This window comes from Echinops telfairi, unplaced genomic scaffold, assembly GCF_000313985.2.
Source record: "Echinops telfairi isolate 266 unplaced genomic scaffold, ASM31398v2 ScPeMD7_3533;HRSCAF=4204_1, whole genome shotgun sequence".
In the NCBI taxonomy this organism is placed as follows: domain Eukaryota; kingdom Metazoa; phylum Chordata; class Mammalia; order Afrosoricida; family Tenrecidae; genus Echinops; species Echinops telfairi.
The window spans coordinates 6,990,904-7,012,035 of NW_022107432.1; the positions used below are offsets into that span (position 1 = coordinate 6,990,904).

Sequence of the window (21,132 nt, forward strand, 5' to 3'; positions counted from 1 at the left end):
GCACATCCTCCAATTCAGAAACTGTAAGCCTCTGCCTGTCCGACTTTCTCAGAGAAGGAGCTACCTGAAAGCAACCTTCATATGATTCCATGATGTAGAGAGTGTTCTGTGTTTAAGAGATAAGCGTTGACATCAAAGTGTAATGAGAATTTCTAGAGGAAAACTTGGCATTGAAAGTGTTTCATCCATATTTACCTGGCAGGGGAGATACCATGATCAGGAAGGTGGTTTTCCCAGGGCGAGGCTCACCCATTGCACTGCGGGTGTGCTGACCCTGTGATTTCCCCAAATGTGGAAACTCGACTGCATAATTTGTGGTAGTGGGGGACTGCATTCGCGCTCTCCCCTGAGTTATAAGAAAAAAAGAAAAGTGTTCCATCCATTAACTCTATACGTGGAAAAGCACTGCTGTTATTTCCATTCAGACCGAGCAATACCTTTGGAGTTACAGTTTCAGAAACGTGTTCTTAAATTCATGCGCATTTGTTATTCATTTCTCTATTTACTCCTCTTTTGCTTTGGCTTGAATCCATCTCAAGATCAGTAAGTGCACTCCACAATCAATGCTGCATTGCTTCATAGAATTTATTGAAAAGGTTTGTTAAAACCCTCCTTAAATTTTGTATCCGGAACTTTGTGAAGTGGGGAGGGGGGCAGATCTCAAGAAACTTAAGGCAGGATTTATACCCGTAAAGAAAGTCTCTTTATGACTTCATGGAATCCTGATTTCTGTAACCAGGTCAGTAACCTCAGTTCTCAAATGTGTGTCATAATTTATAGAGTAGGTTCCAGGTCATAGTGACCCTAACATAGGGCTTCTGAGACCATATATCTTTGCCATTACAGATAACTTCATCTTTCTCTCAAGGAGCGGCTGGTGGGTTTGAACTCCTGATCTCAAGTTTAGCAACCCACTGCTTACCCAACACCACCACCAGGGTTCCTTAGAAATTAGTATCTCTAAGCTCTCACACCTGTGGTGTTCTCCATAGTCATGAAGGATGGGGAAGGTTATGCTCCACTTCTTGGGGCTCCACTGATGCCCTGGATAAATTGCTTCATTTTAATGCATGTACTTTTGGATTCTCAACTTGCTGAAAACTCCAGTTAAATTGCTACTCTTTTGCATTTCTCCATTTGTATCATTTTCCTATGAGCACTATAACAAATTACTACACATACAATGAATTAATTATTGGAATTGTTGAGGCTAGAAATCTAGAGTCAAATTGTAGGCAGCCCATGCACCTTACTTAAAGAGGCCCAAGGGCAGATTCTGTTCCTTACCTTTTTCAGCTCCTGTCCACATACCTTCATTTGTGACTACCTCCCTCCAGTCTCTGATTCATTCTACATATCTTCTTTTCTCTGTGTATGTCTAATTTAGGTATGACTCTGCTTTATAAAGACACGTGTGATGGCATTCGATTCAAACAGATAATTCAGTATTCTCATGGCAATATCCTAATTTAATTACATTTTCAAAGATCTTTTTTCTAAGAAAAGGAAAGAAGTAACATTCACACATTTCTCAGCTTCAGACATGGAAACATCATTTTACAGCACATTAATTATAACAATAACTGAGAGTTGAAACCTTTTCTGCCTTCCTGCCATATTTTAATCCTCTCGCCAATCTCCATAGTTTCTGGAAGAAAAAAAATTCCAGCACTACAAACATATGACCAAAAGATGCAAAGTGTGTTCAGTGTAGCCCTCATTGATTCAGCCAGTGGGGCTAATTGTCAGTTACATTCCAGTGTATTCGTCTGGGTACTTAGGAGATACAAATCTACAGAAACTCATGTATAAGAGAGAATTTTATATAAAGGTTAAGTGAGAATCAAGAAAACATCCCAACCCAGTGCTGCCCAAGCCCACAAGTCCAACATTAATCCATTAACCCCTATGTCCAACAGCAATCCACAAAGTCCTCCTCCATCTCACAAAACACACACTATGACGCCAACTGCAGGAGGAAAGCCGAGTCAGTGGATGTGTAAGCATCTCAGCGCTAGCAGGGGTCTCCACATGGCTGCTCCAGAACCCAGGGCTGCAGCAGGGCAGGTCCATGTGGCTTCTCCTCAGGGATGTCTTGCTGGAAATGAGCCTTGCCAGCTAAAGTCGGGAACTGGCTAAGGCAGCTGCACCCTGGTCGGACCATCAGGAAGCAAGAGACCCAAGAATTAGAAAGGAAAGACTGACCGAGCCATTTATCCTTCTGCCTTTCAATTGACCTAACGTGTTTATCAGCCAGGTTGCCACAATAAACTACCTACCTCATCCAGTTTCTGCCTAAAAAATAGATGCTATAAGCTAGAATATTCCACTCATCTTCCTGATAAGAATTCATATGGTTAGTTGAATGTCATAATCTTTCATAATCCTTCACTCCTCAGTATAATGATAGATACAGAGGGAAGCATGGGACATAAACCTATATTAATCCTGCTTTGGGGAATTTGAAAACTGACACTAAGAAGCTTTCTTCTCTGTGTGATTAACCAGTGAAGAATAAGCCTATAGAATGGCTGGGGTCTATTTTCCCAGCCAAGTGGAGTTGCCTGGAGGTAAATGGAAAAGAGAAAACAAAAATAGCAAGCAAGAAAAGGAAAAATAGGGGAGAAAGGGTGAAGAAAAGCCACATGAACAATGTGCTTCTTGAGTCTCTAGAGCTGCACTTCCTTCTATCGCATGAATTAGTCATGTAATTAATACCTTGTTTATCAAGGTGCACCCCTTGTTTTCTGACAACAACAACATGGTCATGAATGCAATATCCAATGAAAATTAACTAAAAACTCGGGTACCAGTGCAATTCTGCAAATATTCTTCTTACATTTTTATTTTTATTACTGAATCCAGGATACATTTTCTCATGCAAAAAATATTTGCATTCTAATCTCTCAGGGAAGCTCACTTTATTTTATTAAAGTGAACATCTTCCTCCTCCCCCCAAACTCAGCACTAATTCTTAATGTCAGAGTATCTGTCCCCCTATAGCAAAATATGTAGTCAGTGTTATCCTCCTGTTCTGTCCTCCCTCCCAACTACCATGTGAGCTCACTGGAGGCAGACACTTCTCTGTCACTTGCTCAAGCATCACAGCCACCTGTCCCCAGCAGGAACCCCAGTGAGCTGAAGAATATAATCAGTTAGAAACACCTAATGAAATGTTTAACTATAAGACTATTAGATAGTATATCGTCCTGTACTTTCATTGCCACTGTATCAGATATTTTGGGTAATAGAAAAATAGATTTAATAGCATAATTTAATGGGAAAAATACCAAAGATTTAGAATCAGATAAAGATGCGTCAAATCCTGTGTCTGCTACTTATTATTCTGAGATCTTAATAAAGTTACTGAAATGTTTTATATATTAGTTATCCCATTTGTAAAATGAGGAGAGTTATCTTCAGATAAGTCAAACTGTCCTTCATTAAAGTGTTCGAGGGCACTCCCCAACCCCTACAAGCTGGAGCGACTTCACCCAAATCCCAGGACTCACCGTTTCGAACTGTGACTGTTGGCTGGAGTAGAAAGCCAGTGTTTCTCCCACAGGACTGCTGGTGGTTTCAAACTGAGTACCTGGGGGATCACAGCCCATCGTGAATCCACTGTATCCCAGGTTCCTTCTCTCTTCGTCTCCTCTCAAACGGGATTTCCTCTAGCTTCTCTTGGCCTAAGGGACTCTCCATCAGAGGACGCCAGTTTGGCTAATCCTCCTTCATGTTCGTCCAGAGGAAATCCAATGCCACTCAGCATTTAGGTGTTAGGCTAGTGCGAAAACGGCTAGTGCAAAAACGCTTCTCAGTTTAGGCCTGTGTCACTCAGCGATGGTCCCGTGCATCTTTCCTCATTTCTACTCTGTGTATACAGTTTAGATCTAGCAGTATGATACGACTTCCTATAAATCACCCCTAAGAAATGTATTTAACCCCCAAGAAGTATTGCTTTTGTCATGAATAGACTTTCTGCCAAACTGAATGAACTTCCTCAGACCCTGAAACTCCAGTGAAGAAAAGCAGAGGCTCGTTATCACTTACTCCTTCTTCCACAAGAGCAGGATAGGACTGCCCCCAGGGGTTCCAAGACTGCCACTTTTTACAAATAGCAGCATTCGAGCAATAAATTAAGTAATGTATATAAAGCGTGTAGCACACGTCATATAATATACCATTCGATTCCATTTTTTGATATACTACAAAAGTAGGCATGTTTGTCATATAGTGATAACATTTATTAACACCATGGTAATTACCACTGTTTACTTTGTTCATGATATAGACATAACACTACTTTTATACACACCACTCTATATAAAATCAGACACCTAGAAATCCAGCCTTGGAAAGGACTAGAACACTTGTCAAATTTGACTAGCCAGATGATGACCGATTGCCTCCTACCTCTTTTTTAAACTGACGTATGAGAAACAGAGAGAAAGAGTTCATCCCTGGGCGCGCAGGGAGCAAAAGGCGAGCGAAGGACCGGCGAGGCGGAGGACAGACTCTGGACGTGGAAACGTCCGGGGGCACCCAGAGGTGGTGAGCAGAGCGCCCTTGTGAAGTTCGCAAGCTGAAGGGTATAACTGGCAGTGCCCAGGCATACGAGTCAAGACTGTGATAGTTCCAGAACAGCAGAGTCCAGAAAGGCAATGCCTACTGTGTGTTTAGTGTTCAGAAGTGTCTAAATCAGGGAGGCTAAAACAGACATAAACTGGTTTATTCCCCTAGTTGATCTCTGTAGTTGCCAATCATTGTACAGGACACAGCACCATCCTTCTGCTTTGTTCATTTCAATTACCACCTGTCACGGGAATAAAAATCCTCTTTCCTTCAGTGCCCTGAGATGTGTGCATAGCACCAGTTTAAAACAGAAAAGAAACATGGTATTCTTTCTTTTGAGGCTCTTTTCAACCTTTGTTTTCTTCTTTCTTTAAGATCCTCCCTGGCAACAATGTTGTTCTGTCATTGTTGCTGCTTTAAAATAACATGAATTCTAGTCAATAAATAGTTCTGCTATCTTCCTGGGTCTCCATGCAGCAAGCTTAAATGTTTTTAAAACAGTTCCTTATCGTTAATTCTGAGAGTGCCGAAAGGCCCCATCAGTATAAAATCCAGCCGCCATGCTGCTGGTATCAAAAGAAATTATAATAAAGGATGCAGCAAAAGTGGTCACTTTAAAATAGCAGTCTTTAAATCATCAAAGATTTGAACATAGGTCTCTGTTTCCTCTTCTTTTGTTGATTCTTTAAAATGATTTGGGGAAAAATCGTATGTGTAGCATTGAGAAATATTTTTCATCTTTCTTAAGCACACAGCTCTTTTGCTGTTCTTTGTATATTTGCACATCAAAATTTTCTTAGAAGTATCAGAGATGAACCCATCCACCAACAGCCAATTTTGGCCGGAGCAAGAAGCTGGTATTTGCTCCCCCAGAAGGGATGTATATTTGAACAGCTCACAGTGCGGTTAGCAGCCGAACATGGGCCCAACCACAGTACCAGAGATCTTTTTAAACAAAGATTATTATGTCATTAAGAATTTCTTGAGTTTATTATGTGAGTAATCCTCAAAAAGGAAGACTTGCAAAAAAATAGAAAAAACAAAAACCCTCCAAACTTCCAGCCTATTTCATTCAGTGCAGAGTAAATCTGCCCTTATAACTACAAAGGAGAAAATTGAGAGTGATTTCTACAATGGGATGAGAAAAGATGTGTGGGGAAGGGACAGTGGATTCCAAAAATTGTCTGTACTTTTACAACTAAACAGCTCGCGTTCATAAAGTCCAAGTTCTTTGTCTTTTTCTAACCCTACAGGTAAGTTTGAATTAATAAAGAAAACAAATAATAAGAACACCTGTGGTTAAAATATTATAGAAAGCAGGGAGATGGTGTCTTTTATTGTCACCAAGTTGATTCCAATTCATAGTGACCCTATGGTACAGAGTAGAAATGCCCCTGTGGGTTTTAGAGGCTGTAAATAAAGTCTCATCTTTCTGCCAAGGAGGGGCTGGTGGATTTGAATTGCTAACTATGCAGTAGCAGCTCCACTCTTAACCCACTATGCCACCAGGGCTCCTTGAGGGAATATGGATGCATAATAAAAAAGAGAAGGCACATTAAAATTTGTAAGAGAGATACAATTAAATATACAGATTATCATCTGCTGACTTGAAGTCATCAGCTATAAGCAAATAAATAAAATAACTCAAGTAAATGTAAAATTGTGAATTCTATAAAATAATATAACATTTGTTTATATAAGTAAACAAAGAAACAATAACACCAGAAACCCTTGCTTCTTCAATCCTGTAAACCAGTTTGGAAGAACGTGAGGATCATATGTATTTTGTCCATTTATGTTTGGTCCATGCTCCCTCGGTATCACTTAACTTTTTTTCTGGATGTGCCAAGAATGCCAGGCCCTGATCCTTCTTCCAGGGCCCCATTTCTCAAGACTGATTTTGCAGCTGGGAATCTTGAGATGCTCCATCCTCCGTGTGCCAGTGCTATAATTAAATGTATTGAATGTGGAGACAGATCCCTAGACTTACTAGCTCTGCGCCTGAGGAGCAGGGGATACATGAAGAACCTGCATGAAGCAACATAAAGTTCTGGGTATTTCTGTCATGAACTTTAAAGTTCTTTTTTCTCTGATCCTCATAAAACCTGCAAGCTAACATCCCACTTCTGCTCAGTTACAGATGTTCATATTTTAAAATACCATATATTATGAAGGCTACTACACAAACCTAACAGAATCAGAACCTACATTTCTCACGTGATTATCTTTGAGTCTTCAGAATATTTCCACCTTTTCATATCTCATCCTTCAACAAATATGTGTATGGCTTGCCTGATGACCCACTACACACACGTCCCAATTTATGGGTACCGAAAGGACCACACGGTTCTCTTCATTTCTCTTTGTATAGAATTATTCTTTTCCCCACTCCAAGCACTGCCTTGATAAAATCATCAGATTGTCTAACATTTTGTTATCATTTCTTTTCTCCCCTAAATATCCCTCCTGCTGCTCCCGAGAAAGTGTGATTGCTATCTTTGTGCATATAAATAACAAGCAACCCTTGAGTTTTCTCAGGCTCTATAGGTAGTGGGCTCTGGAGAGTGCTTGCTTTCAAACTTCACTGCTGCTGCTTGTTCATTGCCTCATCTTAGGCAAGTTACTTAACCACCCTGTGTCCTAGTTGCCTCATCTGCATAATTCATTGATTTCAGGATATGATAACTTACAACTATACATGTATAGTTGTACATATATATACATTTAGATGGTTGGCCTTTAAGAACAGCTCAATATATTTTAAATGCCATCAAATTAGACTCTGTGACTTCTCTTTCTTCTGCCCTTTACAAAGCCTCATCCCCTCCATGTGAACAGTTGCTGGGATCTAATTTCCACCATGAGAGCATCTCACTGTAATCAAGTCAATTCTGACTCACAGTGACCCCATAGGACAGGGTAGAAGGGTTCCCATGAGTTTATGAGACTGCTTAAGCAGAAAGCTCCATCTTTCCCCCATGGAGCTGCGGGTGGTTTCGTACTGCTGATCTTTCAGATTGAAGTCCAACGTGTAACCACTAGGGTTCCTCCCAAAAGGAGGTGTAAAGAACTTTAGATCTGGCATTGCTCAGCTTTGCCATTGCACTGAGTGAATATAAAGTAAGCAATTTCAGAAGAAGAGAAAATCCAGCACCATCAAGAAGGAGCCGAGTGCTCAGCAGAGTACCTAAGAGATCCCTGTGGAAGCATGAGCTGCAGCAACAGAGACACCGGAGCTCGAAGCACCAAGACCTGAGACCACGGCAGGCCCCACAGTCCATCAAATGAATACAGTCGAGTGCCTTCAGGGAAGAGGCTGGATGACAGAGTGGGGTACCTTTCAGTCTCTAAAAAAAATTATTAAATACTTTTATTAGGGGCTCTTACATCTCTTATCACAATCCATACATTCATCCAGTGTGTCAAGCACATTTGTACATATGCTGCCATCGTCATTTTCAAAGCATTTTCTTTCTACTAGAGCCCTTGATCTCTCAACTTCTTATTTTTCCTCTCCCTCCCCTGCCTCCCCTCCCTCATGAACCCTTGATAAGTTATAGATTATTATTTTCATATCTTGTCCTCTGTAGCCCTCCGGGCTTCCTATCGGTGCTAAGGGGGCTCATACCAGGCATAGATCAAGGACCCCAGTGGCTGAGAGTCTGAAAACCAGAGAGACAAGCCTGCGGGCAGGGCTGCAAGGAAATGCTTCTGCCGACAAAAGGATTGTGTTCTTAAGTTTGTAGATCCTGACTTCTGAGTTGTTAACTTCCGTAATTAACCGCCATAATTACCAGTGTTCCCTGTGTGTTCTGTGTGGCCTATAGAACAGAAGAATAAGAGAGTGCTGTAGGAGGGCTGATTGGTGGCACATCTGCCTTATGGCAGTCAACCTTGAGCTAATATAGAGCTCGGTTCTCATTACGTCTTGTGTAGCCAGAGGTCAGATGTGTCCTTTGCACCTCAGTACTGTAATAGCTAATACCTGAGTTAGTCCAGGTAGACTAGAGAAACAAATCCATAGAAACTCATATGTGTATAAGAGAGAGTTTTAGATAAAGGATAATTGTACATTAAGAAAGCATCCCAACCCAGTCCAGTTCAAGCCCATATGCCTGATACCAATCTATAAAGTCCTCTGCAGACCCACTAAACACATGTAATGACGCCAAATACAGGACAATCACAGGCCATTGGATAGAAAGTCTTTGGATCCAGTGGCGTTGTAAGTAAGCATCTAAGTGCTGGCAGGGGGCTCCACGAGGCTTCGCCAGTTCCCAGGGCACAAAGTCTGTCAGCTGTCAGCATAGTACCATGTGTCTTGTCAGTAGAGCATCTCTCAGGGAGTGAGCACTGTCAGTAGAGAGTCTCCATGGGACTGAGCAGAAAAAGAGAGAGAGAGAGAGAGAGAGAGAGTCTGTCTCTCACCTCCAAGGAGGAAATCCAGGAATTCCCAGAATTCTCAGGAGACCACTCCCCCACAAAGGCCTCATTGGCTATGAGCTGATTGACAGACTAGACTCCACCCCTTCACTCTTAATCCTCTCATATCCCAAATTGACACCAGATTTTGTAACTAGCCAAACTGTAATTTTATTACATACAAAAATCATATAACTCCAAATACTTCACAATAATCATGAGAATTATATTCTACCATTAGTGATTTAGACTTTCAGTAAAACAACCAGAGAATAAGATATTAAGTAAGAAACAGTATCAAAAAACTGATATTTAACTTGGGTCCTCTTGAAAGCTATTTAACTCAGTTTCTTAATCTGTAAAACAGTTATGATTATGCAAACACAGATTTCTATATAGTCAATGTATATAAATAGATATAGGTATATCAGTCTATATTGTAATCATAAGCACATCAGATACTGCATTTGGTGCTCGTTGTATATGGATCTTAATGTCTTTCTCAAACAAGCAATAAATTAATTTCACATTTGAATATATATGACTTCTACATGCCCCTGCTCTACTTTGTTATTCAATTTTACTGGATTAATTTTAAAGTTAGAAGTAGCTCCTCCCGAGTTTAATTTTCTATCATAGAATTTTGGGTTGCATAGCACGACTATTAGAAATGGCCTTGTAGGTTCTTGAAGCTTTTAATTTCCAAAGCAGCTAGATCTCTGAATTATTTTTTTCACCAAGTACACACATATATAGTGAAACTGTTTAGTAGCCCAAATTATATCAGATATATAAATATTATAGAATAGAGGACTTCACTAATTTCATAGAAAATTCCAAAAATTCAAGTATCTCCTTTCAGCAGACTTAGACTGTTATGTGTAGTGACCCCACCACCACTCTGTTGACCTGTATTTTGTAGGATGGTTCTGAACAGATAACAACTCCCCACATCAATACAATAGACACACACTGGGGTGTACTCACTGCCATGCTACTCCAAACTAGCCAGCACTCAATCATAGACAGCTATTCTTTCAGTGAGAATAAGGGGATGGAAGATATTTTAAAATTATGTTTACAAGAAATTCAGCTATGCTACATCAAGCAGAAAATGTGTGATCAACATGTAGGGGCATATTCACATAAAAAAAACTTTTAACAAAAGAAATATATGAATATATAAATACCCACAGCTAAGTAGACACTGGACATATCATATACATTGATGACTTAACACTCTAACGGAACAGTAACTATTAAAGTATTGGCATTCTAGGTTTAGTTTTGTTGCAATAATGTTTCAAGATATGCATTGTATTGATGCTGACATTGGTTTTCAATTATTATCATGAAGTGTTTGTAGTAATAAGAGATAGTGTGTGAAGTGGACAGTCTATGTATTGTATGGCATAAATCTTTAAGAAAGTGAACATATGTTAAATAATTAACCACACTTCATAAAGTAAGTTAAATGTCAAGTTCACATCTGACCTGTTAATTATATTTAATAACAGTAAAGGGCAGCATTTGCAAATTGCTCCTTTGCCTAGCATTTTAGTGTTTGGTGACAAATTTATGATCTTGACCCTCATAATTAAATTACTTAATTCTAGGATGCTTTATGGTTCTTGATTATTATTGCATAGTTGACTTTCTTTTTATTTTCTCTCGATTACAGTAGGAAAATCCACATTATATCCTTTAATCTCCACATTTTCTACTCACACTCACTGACCTTTCACAGAAAATAAAACCCGAAATGAGAATATTAACAGAGCAATAAATCCGTCACAGATACCTGTTAAAATTAAACATCTTTGAAGTAAATGGTGGTTTACCTATATGGTCAGAATAATCATTTAAATTCCCAAATAATTATTCTGGAAGTCAAAATAATTTACCAGCCTCACAACATTTTGACTTCTCCTTAATTGACAAACCCATGTTCATTTAATAGTTTGTAATATTAGCATTAGGCTAAATCATAAGGTATTAAGAAAATTTGAGCATTTTGATGAAGAAAAGATGGCATTTTCTTATGATTTAACTTCACCTTTTTTATATACATATGAATCATTTTATTGGGATCTCTTACCGTTCTTATAACAATCCATACATCAATTGCATCAAGCACATTTGCACATATGTTTCCATCATCATTTTCAAAATATTTCACAAATCAGTTTCAAAACATTTTTTTGAAAAAAAATGTAATTATTTTATTGGGAGCTCTTACCGTTTTTTAAAAAATTATTTTATTGGGGGGGTTGTACAATTCTCATCACAATCCATACATACATCCATTGTATCAAGCACATGTACATTCGCTGCCCTCATCATTCTCAAAACATTTGCCTTCCACCTCAGCCCTTAATATCAGTTGCTTATTTCCCCCTCCCTCCCCATCCCCTCCCTCATGAACCCTTCATAATTCACAACTAATTATAGTTTTGTCATAAGTTACACTGTCCAACGTCTCCCCCCGCCCTCAGTTTTATATAATACATTTGTTACTACAAACCACTGACCCAATTTCAATAACATAAACAAGATTTGGAAATATTGATTTTAAGAAGTTTATGGTAAGAGAAGTTTCTGAAATATTTTGTGTGATAACTAGCATTTCTGAGTTACTAGAAGCCTTTAAATGATCGCCTCAGTAAATTGGTGATAATTAGAAACATTTTTGCATTTATACACAAGAAATAGCTCTTTATTTTTCAAATGTGAAAGAAATTTTGGATTTTGGGTGTACAGGGTAGTAATTTACACAAAAGGGCAGTCAGAACTTCTCATTAGTCATGGTAAGAAAAAAACATTGAAGTGGGATTTTATGACAAATAATCTTTTCCAGAAATTAAACGTTTTTTTGATAAATCTAAGGTAGATTTTCTTTATGAATGAGGGGCTTTCAAAAAGTTCATGAAAAGATTGAATTGAAAGATAATGGAATTTTTTCATGAACTTTTTGAAGCCCCTCTTGTAGGAAACATGGTTATATTTACTACAGCTGATGTTTGCATCTTCACATGCTAGTGAGATAAAGACCAATTAGATAGGAGCAATGTGACTTGTGTTCTTGTGCAAAGCTTCTTACATTGGTAATCCCGTTGTCATATGAGGTTGTAGAAGTGAATGTTAAGAATTGAAAGATATTTAACAACAGTAAGATGTTTCCCAATGCATAATGACCAAAAATTAATAAAAATAATACTCATAATCGAGGTGGCCTATGAATCTGGCAGCGCTGGTCTGTGTTGCAAATGTCTCGGTCAAAAAGGGGTTGAGGGTGGGAAAAGTTTAAGAAGCTGCATAGAACATAGTGTTGTAGACTAAGCTTTTCTTTGTAGACAAAGACAAATCTTTGTGTGATAATTATTATTGCAATAAAGTTATACCTTGAGGCCAAACTTTCTTAAGTCTCTGTACCCAAACCAAACCAAAATTGTATCTAGGTGATTTATGGTCATTGTAACTGCCTGTTAGGAGAATACTGAAACTCTTGTTAGGCGTCTGCATTGGGAGATCTTAGTTCTTGCTTTGCCGCACTGAAAGAATTCATGCAACAGAAGCATGCTTGTAATCCAACCGACTTTTATGAGGAAAAGGGAAGTTTCAGATATTGCAGTCTCCAAAAGTACACGCCGTTTCTGGAAAATGTACAAAGCCTCGAGGCTGTGCGGGAGTTGGCAACTGAATGCAAAAATCCACATGGAAGGAACACGGGAACAGGAGCACAAAACCATGCTTGTGGAACCAGGAATCCCAGGGTTCAAGAGAAGATGCAAGGCTGTGTGCCCTCTTATTCTCTCCTTCCCCACTGGTTGGGGGAGGCTGATAGTTAAGGGTATTGGCCGATCTTATTGGCTGAGTTTAAGCACACCTGTGTGATGTCATGGGACTAGGTTGAGGCTAGGTTTGGTTTTACCTGCGCTTAGGTGGCCCTAGTCTGTGCATGCTCAGTTTGGATCTTTCCATAGGTGTTTAATGGGTGCCTGATTCCCCCCACCCACCCGCCCACCCTTCTCAGCCATTTAGTCCCTATTCTGCTACTGAGAATTACAAATTACCTTTGTAATTCTATTAAACCATTTTCCATTTGGTATTTGGATTGCTTGAGCTTTTCTTAGTGTGTTAAAGTTGACTCTTGCTGGTTTATGAAAGCCCAATGTGGTGTTTTTTTTTAAAGAATTTTCTGCATTGTTGCTTAAAGCTATTATTAAAAATTAAATTATAAATAAAATAAAGACAATTGAAAAAACTAAAAAATTCATCACTATCTAATTATTCTATTACCATCTATTCTCTTTAGTTGATTCATGCTGGCTGTAAGGAGCCTTGTCAACACTGTATGTTACGTGACGTCCTGCTAATCAAGAAGTTGGTGGATCAAACTCACCAGTCTATCTCTGCTACAAAGCAGAGACTTTCTGCGTCTGTGAAGATTTAGTTTTGGGAACCCAAAGATGCAGGCCTGTTCTTTACTCTAGGGTCACTATGAATCCGAATTGACTCAAAGACAGGATTCTTTGTTTTGTTTTGTTTTGATGGTGGAATAATATTCAACAGTGTGCTTCTCCTATGTTCATCTGGAGGTGGAAGACCAAGAGGATGGCCTACTTCTTTGACGATATAAATCCTTCAGTACTAATTTTGTATAATAAGCAAATAACACTTTTTAATGGCTGCATTTGCATTTTAAAATTTTTTGTTGTGAATTGGGAGGGATTTACATTCTTCACACCATCAACATTGTAAATTACTTATCAAACTTCCCCAATCAACAACTTCCCCTGTCCCATGTTTTTTTTCTTCTCCCTCTTGTTGAATACCAGCCTTACCTTCATAACCATTGACCTGCTGCTTCCCCTTCCCTTCTTTTCTTTCCTACCTCATTATAACCTGGTCTCTTTCTTTGGGTATGAAGATCTTTGACTTGATTTACACATAATCATTGATAGCATACAAAAATGTAGATCTTTGTGATTGACTAGTTTCACCCAGCAATGTGTTCTCAAAATCCTTACCATGAGATGTTTCACAGGGCTGTCATTATTATTTAGGGATGTGTAGTATTCCCCTGTGTGTATGCATCAAAGCTGGCTTACCCGTTCTTCCACTACTGATCACTCAGGTTGTCTTCATCTTCTTGCAATTGTGAATAGTGCTGTGATGACCATGGGTGTGCACTTATCTCTTCATGCTATGACTGTTACTTCTTGCAGGCATGTCAAGTAAAGGATTGCTGGGTCATATGTTATTTCTTTTTCTAGTTTGAGGAAGTGCTGTTTTTCACAGTGATTTACAGTCCCAGTAGTGGTGTATGTGTGTTTGGGTGGCTCACACCCTTTCAAGCATGTGCTAACTTCTGTTTTGTTGCTGTTTTCCTTAACTTTGTGGTGAATGCCTTCATGTTTGTTAGCCACCTGGATAATCTGTTCCTGTCCTCTGTCAGTCTTTTTTATGGATTAGTGTTCTTTTTCTTTTGGAGTATTGCAGTTTTCTTTACAATTTAGAATATGGCCCCTGTCCAAGGCATCATTGTCAAAAAGATTTTGTCCCAGTCTGTGAGTTCTGTTGTTTCTCTATGATGAAACACTGATTTGCCTAACAGTCTTATTTTTAATAAGTCCCAGTCATCTGTTTTGTGTTCTGCTGTGTTTGTGCTGTTTGTTATGTTTCAGAGTGTGTTGTGAATCAGAGTGTGTGAATTAGAGCAGTGTTTAATGCTTTTATAAGTATACAGATTGACTTTAAAATATTTTTAATGTTCACACATCATAAGAATCACTGCTCAAAATCAAATTAGGGCAATCAATGTTCAAATGGGAAAACTATCCTATACTGTGGAGAAAATTTATGATAAAATAGAAATTATGAAATTATAAATGAAAAATCAGAAGATATGGAAGTCAGACCCTGGCAATTTAATAAATAAATTATAGAATCATAGATTACATAAAATAGTAGATAGATGGGCAATGAAGAATTAAGAGCAGTAAAAAAGAGTTTGAGTTAATGAAAACTTTAACCTTCAAATTAAATGAAAGCTAAATCAAATTAAATGGAATCAAGTTTAGGCAAGCTTAATATGGATGCTTTCTCATCTAGACATGTTTCTGCTTAACTATCTGAACAAGATACAGAGACTTCTAAGACTCCAGACTGAAGGGACGTTATGGAATGCTGAGTGGGAAGGGAAGTGAATGCCATAGAAAGAGAAGCCAGGAAAGGTCCAGAGGCAAAACAAACAAATAAACAAAACACCTAAAGCTTTTTCCAGAAGTTGGGAGTAATCAAGAGGGATGGACTAGGCTTAGAATGAAGTCAGTGGCCACAAAGGGAACTAAAGCTAAATCACTCACATAGTGATTGATAGATAGAGTACAAAATCGCTACCCTGCTTCTACATTCACCATTGACAAATCTGCATTATTTTTTTAACAGATAATCCAACTCACAACACAACCTTATTTACATGATTCTAAAATCATAAAATGCCCAACAAAGTAAGTTATTTGTCGTGTCTTTATTTATTTATTTTTCTAGTAATGATTGCATCTTCTTAAAAATTGACAGGTTTCTTGTTTTGAGAATGATGAGGGCAACAAATGTACACATGTGCTTGACACAATGGATGTATGTATGGACTGTGATAAGAATTGTATGAACACCCCCCAAAAATAATTTTTTAAAAAATTGACAAGTTTCCAACTCTATGATCGGGTCAATTCTGACTGTCAGCAATAACTTAGCGATCCTGACTTTTGTAGTTTCAATCATAACATACAATCTTATTAGAAGCAGAAAAAACTCCCAATGGGGTTTAAAAATAAATGTCAAAACTATTTTAGGTCCTCACAAATGTTCTTATCTACTCATAATATCTCCAAGAGAAAAAAATTATTTTTTGAAATGGTCTTCATTAGTATATATCAAAACTCAAAATAAACCCCAGAGCTGGTGTTACTCTATATTTTGATATGATGTGCTGAGTTTCATGAACGAATTACTCATGTATAAAATGTAATGCAAACTAACTAAACATAAAAGTAAAGCAATGTCCTAGTGTATAAAAAAATTCATTAACCAAAAAGATATCAAATTTCATCAGGTTGATTGCTAATAAGCTTTTCTCCCGTTTTCTGCCTCAGGGGTACGAGGACAGCTACGGGGGTGACTATGATGACCAGACTTATGAGACGTATGATAACAGCTATGCGGCCCCAACACAAAGGTAAGGAATTTGCTGTCTACAGCCTCCTTCCCAGAATTGTCTCTAACCCTGATACTTCATTTCTTGACCCTGAATTTCAGTTTTGAGATTTTCTAGTAGTGTTTCTTCTTCATTATCTTTCCAAAGTACCAGCTTGGTTACTACACTGTGCGCAGTAGAAGATAATAGTCTTGCAATGGCTAACAAGGAAACAATCGTAATGAAGTATCATTTTAAGATTGGGTGATTGCAATGCATTTTATAACCAACTACTCATTTTAAAAAACTTGTATTTAAACAGTGGCTCGTTTGTTGTGCGCTGAGGGTGCAGTGGTCACACGGTCGGGCTGCTAACTACATCAGCAGATTAAAACCAGGAGCTGCTCCTCGGGAGAAAGACAGGCCTTTCTACTCCCATAAAGAGCTAGTCTCTGAAACTCACAGGGCAGTTCTACCCTGTCCTTGAGGGTGGCCTTGAGTCAGCATCAATTCGATGGCAGTGAGCTCTGTGTTGACTTTTGGTTTGGTTGTTTGGTGATTTGGTAATTCAGACAAGGAACTCTGGTGGTGTGGTGGTTTGTGCTTGGCTTCCAGCAGAAAGGAGGTTCAGGCCAACGAGGCGCGCAAGGGAGAAAGAGGTGGTGCTGCTTCTCTAAAGGTCCGAGCTTTGGAAGCCTTCGGAGCAGGTCTCCTCTGTGCTGCCGGGTCTCTGTGAGTTTAATAGACTTAGTGGTAATGGTTCAATTTCTGGCTGTGGGAATAATTAGGACAAAATGAAACAAAGCACTTACTTATTTGGACTTTTCCCCCAAAACCAATTTTCATTTATAAACAAACAAAAGAAGGAAACCCTATGGGTACTCTGAAAAGAGGCAAATTCTTACAGAATTTTTAAAAATTCTCTTTTTTTTCATAATGGATTTCTTAAAATTACTGAGTATGTCTCTTTAGATTGGTCTCAAACTTGAGATATCAATGTACATTTGCTTTTTTAAAGTCAGATTATACTGATGTGTTATTTATGTACAATAAGCTTTGTATACGGTTTTATGAGTCTGACAAATCCATACCATCATGAAACCATAACCCAAATCAACTGATAGAACATATACATCAGCCCAAACAGTCCTTCATAGTCAGCTCCTCCTCTACCTTCAGGCCCTAGAAACAATGATCTGAAATTGTGTCCCTCTATTTGGCTTTTTCTAAAACATCATATAAATGAAGCCAATACAGCCCCCAGCTGCTTGGGCCTGACTTCTTTCACTAACCTTACTGCATTTGCTATTCATTCCCGTCACTACGTGATGTCTTTTTAACACGGAGTTATACTTTCTTCTATGAGTGAATTGCAGTTCACATCTTTGTTCACAAGTTAAAAGACATTTGAGTTGTCTTCGTTGTTTATTTGTTTGTTTATTTTTGCATATACGAATGAACATGCTATAAAGTAAATGCAAACTTTTAGAAAAACCAACCACCTAGCTGTCATACCAGAAGTTACAAGTGTAATAGGAATATACTTTGTACTTGGACTTTTTTTTATTTTTTTATTTAAACATTTTATTAGGGGTTCATACAACTGTTATCCCAATCCATACACACATCAATTGTGTAAAGCGTATTTGTACATCATTTCTCAAAACATTTTCTCTCCATTTAAACCCCCGACATTAGGTCCTCATTTTTCCCCTCCCTCCCCACTCCCCCCTCCCACATGAGCCCTTGATAGTTTATAAATGGGTATTTTGTCATATCTTGCCCTGTCCGACTTCTCCCTTCATCCACTTTTCGGTTGTCTGTCCCCCAGGGAGGAGGTTACACACAGCTCCATGTAATCGGTTCCCTCTTTCCTACCCATTCTCCCTTTACCCTCCCTGTTTTGCCACTCACACCACTGGTCCTATGGGGCTCATCCATCCTGGATTCCCTGTATTTTCAGTTCCTATCTGTACCAGTGTACCTCCTCTGGTCTAGCCAGTCTTGCAAGATAGAATTCGAGTCATGGTAGTGGGAGTGGGGAGGAAACCTTTAGGAACTAGAGGAAGGTTGTATTTCTCATCATTGTTACATCGCACCCTGACTGGCTCATCTCCTCCCCGAGACCCCTCTGCAAGGGGATCTCCAGTGGCCTACTAATGGGCTTTGGATGTCCACTCCGCACTCCCCCCATCATTCACTATGGTAAGATTTTTTGTTCTGATGATGCCTTACACCTGATCCCTTCGACACCTCGTGGTTGCATAGGCTGGTGTGCTTTTTCCATGTGGGCTTTGTTGCTTCTGAGCTTGATGGCCGCTTGATTACCTTCAAGCCTTTAAGACCCCAGATGCTATACTTTTTGATAGCCGGGCACCATCAGCTTTCTTCGCCACATTTGCTTATGCACCCATTTGTCTTCAGTGATCCGTAATAGGAATATAAATTGATCCCCTTGTCATTTAAATAATCCTTTGATGTGAGTGGCAGGAACCATTTGCAAGGAATCACAGAAACATCATTATAGCTTTGATAGTTGACTGCTCGGCTTTCTTGGCACCCGGAGACATTTAAATGCTTTAGTGAGTGAGATTTGGGGAGCTAAGAGGATGGCAAAGAAAGAGGCTGCTTTAAAGTAATTTGTGGAGTAAAGAATAGCTGCATGTACTGCATCAGTGCAGATTGCTCATGATCTGGTGAACTGTATGGTAAAAGGGTTGAAAATAATTTCTATGTATAGAGAATGCTTGGGGCAATTAGGGTAAAGATAAATGTGAACTGATGGATTTTAAACTAAGCACAACTTGTGTTAGTACTATGGAAATAAACAGCCTCAAATTTGAGTAATTACTCAGTAGGTTAAGTAGAAAAGCCTTCATTAGCCAAGAGCTTCCACTGTGGGCAATATCTTAATTGTCCCAATTGCATATTGGAACACAGCTAACACAGTTATTTAAGATAATGAGGATACACTTTGCCTCACATCATAGTCACTAAACAATGTGTTTATGTAAATTGGGCATATATGAATAACATCTGCTAATATTTCCAATGAAATTCCAATTTCATCACTGAAAGTCAAAAAGTATTGCTAGTAAGGTTCTAGTTTATACATGCATGGACTTATCCCAAATAAAAACGTTTAAATACGTCTCCGTGATAAGTGAATAGCTGCAAATAAGTTCCCCCAGGAATACTGTTGTCAGCCTCATCAGAGTGCTTTCAAAAAGAAAATTTTCCAATAGAAATAATGACTTTCAAAGGGATCTTTGAAAGGGTCAGTTAAATTCAAGGCAGAGAGGTTCACTCAGGAAATTATGGGGGCCGTTTTCTTGGGGATTCTAATGGGGTAATATTGATGTACTGTCTCAAAGGGCACAGACAGCTCACAAGAACTTATTATGAAGAAATGTTGACAAAATTGAAAACTACATCGGTGAGAGAAAGAACAGGAAAATGATGCCAAGGAAAACATTTCTATCAAATACACCCGTTCATTCTTCATGGGTAACAAGGGCTGTCCTGGGAAACCTTATTCCACCCACCCTCCTGTCCTGAGCTTGCCCCTTCAGACTTCTTTTGCCCACCAAACTCAAAGAACAGTAAAAAGGAACAAGATTTGAGTTCCTTGAGAATGCCCAAACTGCCGTTTTGCCATGGCATAAATCAAACAGTCCAGACTCTTAAAGGAAGGAGGGGAAACACTGCCTTCAGAAAGGCACAGACCTGGACGTGGACTATGTTGAGAAGCCATAGCTTTCCATTGTGATATTTTTGTTTAATTTTTTTTAAAAAGCCTGTCTCATCATGGTTACTCATTTGGCTGCGGACAACAAGGTCAACACTTTGAGCCCCCCAGCTGCTCTGTGGGAGAAATACTTGGCTTTCTACTCCTGGGACAAGTGTCTCAGTCTCAGAACCCCCCTGGGCTATTAGGCTCTGCCTTTTAGAGTGAGTGATATGAGTCAAAATCGACTTGATGACTGTGAGTTTGACTTTGGCTTTGTTTAACAAAGGCTGCTGTGATATTTTAGCAATGCTCTTTCACTTACTCTAGTACACTAGGACACAAAAAGTGATACAAAATTATAACTTATTTTAGAAACCCTTGAGTGAAAACCCAATCACTACAAACTCAAATACAAGTAGGATAAAATAAAATAATTCCCTCATGTACTATGTACATCATATTCAACTCAGTAATGGCAATATGGAATAATTTGGGAAAATAATTATTTGCTATCCTAGCATGTAGGTGCTATATACTAGCAGATTTTTTTCACTTCTGTTGTATTTCCCTTGCCCTTTCTTATTACTCAATATTCCTATTCTTTCAGATGCGTTATTGAACCTGTTCTTCAAAGGAAAAACGAAAGTTTTTCTTTCATCTTTTGTTTGGGATTAATCTCGTCTTTTCTGAGTACAAAAACCTCATATCTTTACTTCTCTATGACACCTTTCCCTTGCCTTCATGTTGGGATTGTTTGTGTACACATCCCTGTTACCCTTATGAGATGTTCAAAATTCGTTTCCGGTATACCCTATGTCCTTCCCATTACCTAGTATTGGATTTTCATGGCGTCAGTGCTAATGGTTGAAAGCATTAATGTCACAAAATAAAAATCTCATCCCTCAAAAGGAATACAATCTGGATTGTATTATATCTGCTGGAAAAATATTTATGCTTTCTTGGGTAATTCGATGCTAAACTAGAATGACTAAGGAAACAAGCCATGCAATTATTCATTGTGTTAGTCTGGGTAGACTAGAGAAATACATTCATAGACACTCATATGTAAGTAAGAGAAAACTGCATATCAAAGAGCAATTGTGCAGACATTGTTTTACTTTCTGTTGTTGCTTCATTGCATTCAGTCTGGTGATGGTACATAGCATGTCTACCTGGAAGGGATAGGCGGATTAAACAAGCCAGAAGAGAG

General features: G+C 38.7%; 1 protein-coding gene and 1 non-coding gene across 4 annotated transcripts in view; both read left to right on the plus strand.

Annotated features, from left to right (window-relative positions):
- The window catches only part of KHDRBS2 (KH RNA binding domain containing, signal transduction associated 2), a 696,574-nt gene that overhangs the window by 600,173 nt on the left and 75,269 nt on the right, over nucleotides 1-21,132 (plus strand). For all 3 annotated transcript variants that reach the window (XR_004047149.2, XM_004696331.2, XM_045294878.1), the window contains exon 7: nucleotides 16,152-16,234. Coding sequence is in view for 2 of the 3 variants with exons in the window: in XM_004696331.2 (XP_004696388.1) it covers nucleotides 16,152-16,234 (83 nt within the window). In the remaining variant the exon portion in view is untranslated. The remainder of the gene's footprint in view (nucleotides 1-16,151; nucleotides 16,235-21,132) is intronic.
- LOC115871237 lies at nucleotides 188-349 on the plus strand. The gene has a single exon (XR_004047188.1). It is a non-coding gene; the product is annotated as a U1 spliceosomal RNA (small nuclear RNA).